This window comes from Narcine bancroftii, chromosome 3, assembly GCF_036971445.1.
Source record: "Narcine bancroftii isolate sNarBan1 chromosome 3, sNarBan1.hap1, whole genome shotgun sequence".
NCBI classification, from domain to species: Eukaryota; Metazoa; Chordata; class Chondrichthyes; order Torpediniformes; family Narcinidae; genus Narcine; species Narcine bancroftii.
Window position 1 is genome coordinate 25,859,826 of NC_091471.1, and position 6,468 is coordinate 25,866,293.

Sequence of the window (6,468 nt, forward strand, 5' to 3'; positions counted from 1 at the left end):
TTTATTTCATACTGTTTTAACCCCTAGATTCCAACACTGCCACCACTGGTCCCCGAAACACTGCTGCCACCAGTCCACGACTATAGCCCCCACTCCTGCCCGGGAGCCCAATAACACTCTAAGAAGTCTTTAAAAAGACCCCAAACTGAAGATAATTGTCACCTTATTTTCAGGTGTTTAGTTTAGTTTGAGCCAGTTTATGTTTGAAGTTTTACTGTGTGTTTTACCTAAAAATAAAAAATACGCTAGCAATTTTATGGCCTATCTTTATCTTGCTTCATTTACCAACACCCCCAACCCCTTCCGCCGACCAGCGCGGCCGCAGCGCCCGCCCTCCGCCGACCAGCGCGGCCGCAGCGCCCGCCCTCCGCCGACCAGCGCGGCCGCAGCGCCCGCCCTCCGCCGACCAGCGCGGCCGCAGCGCCCGCCCTCCGCCGACCAGCGCGGCCGCAGCGCCCGCCCTCCGCCGACCAGCGCGGCCGCAGCGCCCGCCCTCCGCCGACCAGCGCGGCCGCAGCGCCCGCCCTCCGCCGACCAGCGCGGCCGCAGCGCCCGCCCTCCGCCGACCAGCGCGGCCGCAGCGCCCGCCCTCCGCCGACCAGCGCGGCCGCAGCGCCCGCCCTCCGCCGACCAGCGCGGCCGCAGCGCCCGCCCTCCGCCGACCAGCGCGGCCGCAGCGCCCGCCCTCCGCCGACCAGCGCGGCCGCAGCGCCCGCCCTCCGCCGACCAGCGCGGCCGCAGCGCCCGCCCTCCGCCGACCAGCGCGGCCGACCAGCGCGGCCGCAGCGCCCGCCCTCCGCCGACCAGCGCGGCCGCAGCGCCCGCCCCTGTCCAGAAACCCTACTAGATAAAGAGTGTCTTTGTTTTGCGCAAATCTGAAATCAGTGCAATTCCGTCTAGTTCCACCGTTACTATTATTCTACTATCCGAAAAATTCCAAATTCCAAAAAGTGTCTGATCCCAAGAGTTTCAAAGATTCTATACCTGGGTATCACATTTTCTGTTTTTTTTCTACATGACAGTAAAGTAATCTTGATTTTCCTGCATTTTGCCTCTCTCCATTCTTAAAGAGCATAGTGACATTTGTAATTTTCCAGTCCTCAAACCATTGCTGAATCCATTCTATTTGCTCACTTTTGATATAGGTCTGATAGAAGTCCACTTTGTTCCAAAGGAATTCTCCAACCTAGTCATTTTCAACTCTTAATTATAAATTCTCCATCCCCTGACATCCAATGGTTAAAGGAAACATCCACATCACTTTTGCAGCTTTACTACATCTGTTCTAAGTCAAATCAAATTTATTGTCATCTGATTACACAATTACACCCTGACAAAACAGCTCTCTCTGGTCCTTGGTGCAAAACATGCAGAGACACAACCAGACATAACACACATATAGACAAAGAATGCACATGCATATGTTAAAATAAATAAAGATTGGTTCAGGAATATAAGAGTCTCCGATGGTTAGTGTGAGCAGTTCCTTTGGTCGTTCAGCATTCTCACCGCCTGTGGGAAGAAGTTGTTCCTCAGCCTGGTGGTGCTGGCTCCGATACTCCTGAATCTTTCTCCCCGACAGGAGCAGCCGAAAGATTCTGTGTGCAAGGTGGAAGTGGGCCTCAATGATTTTGCATGCCTGCTTCAGACAACGATCCCGGTAGATCACATTGTTAGGGGAGAGGGAGACTCCAATCATCCTCTCTGCTGTTCTTGTCATCCTGCGGATAGAACTCCGACCCATTTCTCTGCAGAAACCGAACCATACTGTGATCCAGCCAGCCAGGACACTTTCGATGTAGGCCCAATAGAAGTCCTCTTTGTTCCAAAGGAATTCTCCAACCTAGTCGTTTTCAACACTTAATTATAAATTCTGCATCCCCTGACATCCAATGGTTAAAAAAAAACATCACGTGTCTCAGATGAGTAATATCGTATTGCTCAGAGGTGGTATTTTCTGCAATTATTTCTAAGTGCTTTTGAAGTAACAACCAAGTACATAATTTAAATTACATTTTTTTTTAAAAAGTCAATTAAAATTTACTTCCCTGCCCTCAATAATGCTCCCAGCACTTCTGCGGCTTCTAGGCTTATAATAAAAGGTAGTAATGGAAGTGTGGTTCCAGATGGTAAATACACAGCCATTGTAAATCTGAATCTCCACTGAGTTGTCAGCAGGTGAGATGAAGCATGACATTGGAAAATTGCCACTTACTGAAGGACAGCTGATTGGGTCCAAGTGCTGCTGCTTCCCATCATTCTGATCTGTGTGCAATTTGTTTATCAGCCCTCACAGTTAACAACTCAATTAATTAATTGAGATGTTCCCACAAATTGTAATTGGACGCATGGATTTGCAGAATGAACAACATTCTGCAAAATGATTAGCGATAAGGAATGGCATTCTGGGGCTAGGATAACAAACAGAGTCAAGTTATCAAAGGAGTTATCAAAGTTATCACAGGCAAAGCCCTCACCGCTCTTGATTACATCTATGGGGAACGTTGCCATCGGAGGGCAGCAGCAATCATCAAAGAGCCAGCACGTGCTCTGTTCTCGCTGCTGCCATCAGTAAAGAGGTCTAGGTGCCACAAGACTCACACCACCTGGTTCAGGAACAGCTGTTACCCCTCAACCATCAGGCTCCTCAATGACAAAGTCAATCAGGGACTCATTTAAGGACTCTTGTGCACTTTATTGATTTTCTTTGTTCTCTCTGCGTTGCACAGTTAGTTTGTTTACATTCATTATCTGTTTACAGTTCTTTTATTTATATACACTGTGTAGTTTATTTTTTGCATTACCAATTAGTGGTAATTCTGCTGTGGCGGCATGAAAAATAAATCTCAGAGTTGTATGTGGTCTGACAATAAATCTGAAATCCAGATAATGCTTCCATCCAGTGGAAGCTGTCAAACATTCAGTGCATTGATAGCTCTATACTCTGAAATGGATGTAACAAGCAGGACAGACAACAATGGATGTTGTTCACTTGGATACTCAGAAGGCTCTAGACAAGGTGCCGCACAAGCCTGCCAAACAAGGTAGGAGCCCATGATGTTACGGGAAAGGTATTAGCATGGATAGAAGACCTGCAGAAGGCAGGATGTTTTCTCTGGCTGGCTGCCAGAGACTAGAGGTGTTCCACAGGGGCTAGTACTGGGTCTGCTACTTTACACACTGCATGAAGCTGATTGAGAATGAAAGCTTTGCGGCCAAGTTTGTGGATTAAAACAAGATTGGGTGGAGAGACTGGTAGTGTTGAGGAAGCAGGTAGCCTGCAGAGGGACTTGGACAGATCGGGAGAATAGGCAAAAGTGACAGATGGAATGTAGCAGAAGGAAGTGTATGGTCACGTATTTTGGTAGAAGGAATAAACACATAGATGATTTTCGAAATGAGAAATTTCAGAAAGCAGAGATCCAAAAGTGCAGGATTCCTTAAAATTGAACTTGCTGGTTGAGTCAGTAAGAAAGAAAATACAATGTTAGCATTCATTTTGAGAGGATATGAATATAAAAGCAGGGATGTAATACTGAGGCTTTATAAGGCATAGTTCAGACTACATTTAGAGCAGTTTTGGACCCCAAAATCAAAAGAAGGATCTGCTGACAATTGGAGAGGGTTTAGAGGAGGTTTATAAGAATGATTCCAGGGACGAGAGTGTTAATGTTTGAGGTGCGTTTGATGGTTCTGGACTTTTATTTGCTGGAGTTTAGAAAGATAAGGGGGTGGGGGGGTGGAGAGATCTCACTTAAAACCTACTGAATATTGAAGGGCCTAGCCAGAATGATTCCAGTGGTGGGAGAGTCGAGAACCAGAGGGTCAGAATAAAATGACTTCCCCTTTTAGGACAGTGATAATGAGAAATTTCTTCAGGCAGAAGCAAGTGAATCTGTGGAATGTGCTTCCACAGACAGCTGTGGAGGCCAAATCACTGGGTATATTTAAAGATGATAGGTTCTTGATTAGTAAGGCTGTCAAAGGTTATGGGGAAAGGCAGAAGAATGAAATTGAGATGAAAAACACATCAGCCATGACTTGAATGGTGGAGCAGACTTGGTGTGTTGAATGGACTAATTCTGCCCCTACATCTCATGAACCTAATTCCTATCAGTGGTTTATAAAGTGGGAGGTAGAGTAATGTGTGTATTTTGTGGTTTCTTGGTCTGCTTTTTTTTTGTCTTGGCATATAGTGGTCATTTAATTATTGTGATTGATGTACCTTGCATACCATTGTGACTGCAGCAAGAAACAACTTTGATGCATCTGTACTTGTCCACATGACAGTAAACTCTCATCATTTATGGGAAGATCAGCGAAATCGGGGTGATGGCACCAAAGAGCTTTTGAGGCTGAGGGTACATTAGCCACAATAATTTTGAATGGTAGTTCAGACTTGAGGGGCCTCTTAGCCTGGTCCTACTTCAACATGTACTAATCTAGGAAGTCAGAGGAGAAGGATTGGAGGGAAGAGTCAGCTGTGGATTGTTTTGAAGATATTAACCAAGCTCTGGATATTTTAATGGGATTGTGGAAAGGAGTAGAAATGGACCAGTAATTAAGATCTCAAATTGGGGTCAGATCAATGCCATTAACATAAGGGATGGCTCGGCTAAGTTAGATGGGAATATGAACTGACAGTCCACATCTGCACAGGGGGAAGCTTTCAAAGGAGAAACAGCAAGACTTCAAGACCAATGTGTTCCTGCAAGGGTAAAAGCCAGAGATAAAAACTATAAGGAACCCTGGATGTTGAGATACCTGTAATAGGAACCATGCATCAGGTATGGGGTAGCAATGATGGGAAGGTCTATATAAAGTGCAGGAAGGCATTAAAAAGGAAGTTGGGAAGGATAAGAGGGACTGCAAAAAATAATTGGCATAGAGGATTAAGGTAAATCCAATCAACAGGTATATTAAGGGCAAAAGAATAAACAGGGGAAAAATGGACCCATTATAGATAACAAGGGTGACCCGTCCACAGAGCTAGGTGTAGGTAATGTCCTAAAGGAAACAAGGCTTGCCATTGGAGAACTCATTAACAGGGTAGCTGAGAGTCTAGTGCAGGTCTCCAGGAGAGATATTCAATGCCTGGAATGAGCCTGTAAAATTTTTTTAACCATAGTAATAATCACTTGGAAAGGCAGGGACTAAGCAGAGACAAATCCTAAATGACCACTTTGAAATATTTGAACACATAATTAAATGCATCTTTGAAGGCAGGACACGAGATGTGATTAACCAGTAAATCCTTTGTCAAAGTCCTTTATGGGACTCAAATGCCAAGGGGACAGATGATCAAGTGCGAATTGCCAAATAGGTGCAAAATTGGCTTATCATTGCAAGATTGTAAACAGTTGTTTTTATAATTGGATGGCTATGAAATGCAGGTTCCACGAGAATCGATACTGGGATTTGTATTGCTTGGAATCTTCTTCTTCTTTGACTTGGCTTCGCGGATGAAGATTTATGGAGGGGTATGTCCACGTCTGCTGCAGGCTCGTTGGTGACTGACAAGTCTGATGTGGGACAGGCAGACACGGTTGCAGTGGTTCCAAGGGAAAATTGGTTGGTTGGGGTTGGATGTTGGGTTTTTCCTCCTTTGTCTTTTGTCAGTGAGGTGGGCTCTGTGGTCTTCTTCAAAGGAGGTTGCTGCCCGCCGACCTGTGAGGCGCAAAGATGCATGGTTGGAGGCGATATCAGCCCACTGGCGGTGGTCAATGTGGCAGGCACCAAGAGATTTCTTTAAGCAGTCCTTGTACCTCTTCTTTGGTGCACCTCTGTCTCGGTGGCCAGTGGAGAGCTCGCAATATAGCACGATCTTGGGAAGGCGATGGTCCTCCATTCTGGAGACATGACCCACCCAGCGCAGTTGGGTCTTCAGCAGCATGGATTTGATGCTTGCAGACTGCCAGCTCCTTCGATGTTGGTGATGAAGTCACTCCAATGAATGTTGAGGATGGAGCGGAGACAACGCTGATAGAAGTGTTCTAGGAGCCGTAGGTGATGCCGGTAGAGGGCCCATGATTCGGAGCCGAACAGGAGCGTGGGTATGACAACGGCTCTGTACATGCTGATCTTTGTGTGTTTCTTCAGGTGGTTGTTTTTCCAGACTCTCTTGTGCAGTCTTCCAAAGGCACTATTTGCCTTGGCGAGTCTGTTGTCTATCTCATTGTCGATCCTTGCATCAGATGAAATGGTGCAGCCGAGGTAGATAAATGGGTTGACCGTTTTGAGTTCTGTGTGCCCGATGGAGATGTGGGGGGGGGGGGGTTGGTAGCCATGGTGGGGAGCTGGCTGATGGAGGACCTCAGTTTTCTTCAGGCTGACTTCCAGGCCAAACATTTTGGCAGTTTCCGCAAAACAGGACGTCAAGCGCTGAAGAGCTGGCTCTGAATGGGCAACTAAAGCGGCATCGTCTACAAAGAGTAGTTCACGGACAAGTTTCTCCTGTGTTTTGGTGTG

The 6,468-nt window shown here is 46.6% G+C and overlaps 1 protein-coding gene across 1 annotated transcript; it reads left to right on the plus strand.

Annotated features, from left to right (window-relative positions):
* Window positions 1-256: 256 nt before the first annotated feature.
* On the plus strand, window positions 257-847 carry LOC138756664 (basic salivary proline-rich protein 2-like). Its single transcript, XM_069923050.1, has one exon. It carries the CDS (start codon window positions 257-259, stop codon window positions 845-847), a length of 591 nt encoding a protein of 196 aa, XP_069779151.1.
* Window positions 848-6,468: the final 5,621 nt, after the last annotated feature.

What these genes read in the sequence shown, in the direction of transcription:
- LOC138756664 (XM_069923050.1), top strand. Translation starts at nt 257, where the DNA reads ATGGCCTATCTTTATCTTGCTTCATTTACCAACACCCCCAACCCCTTC.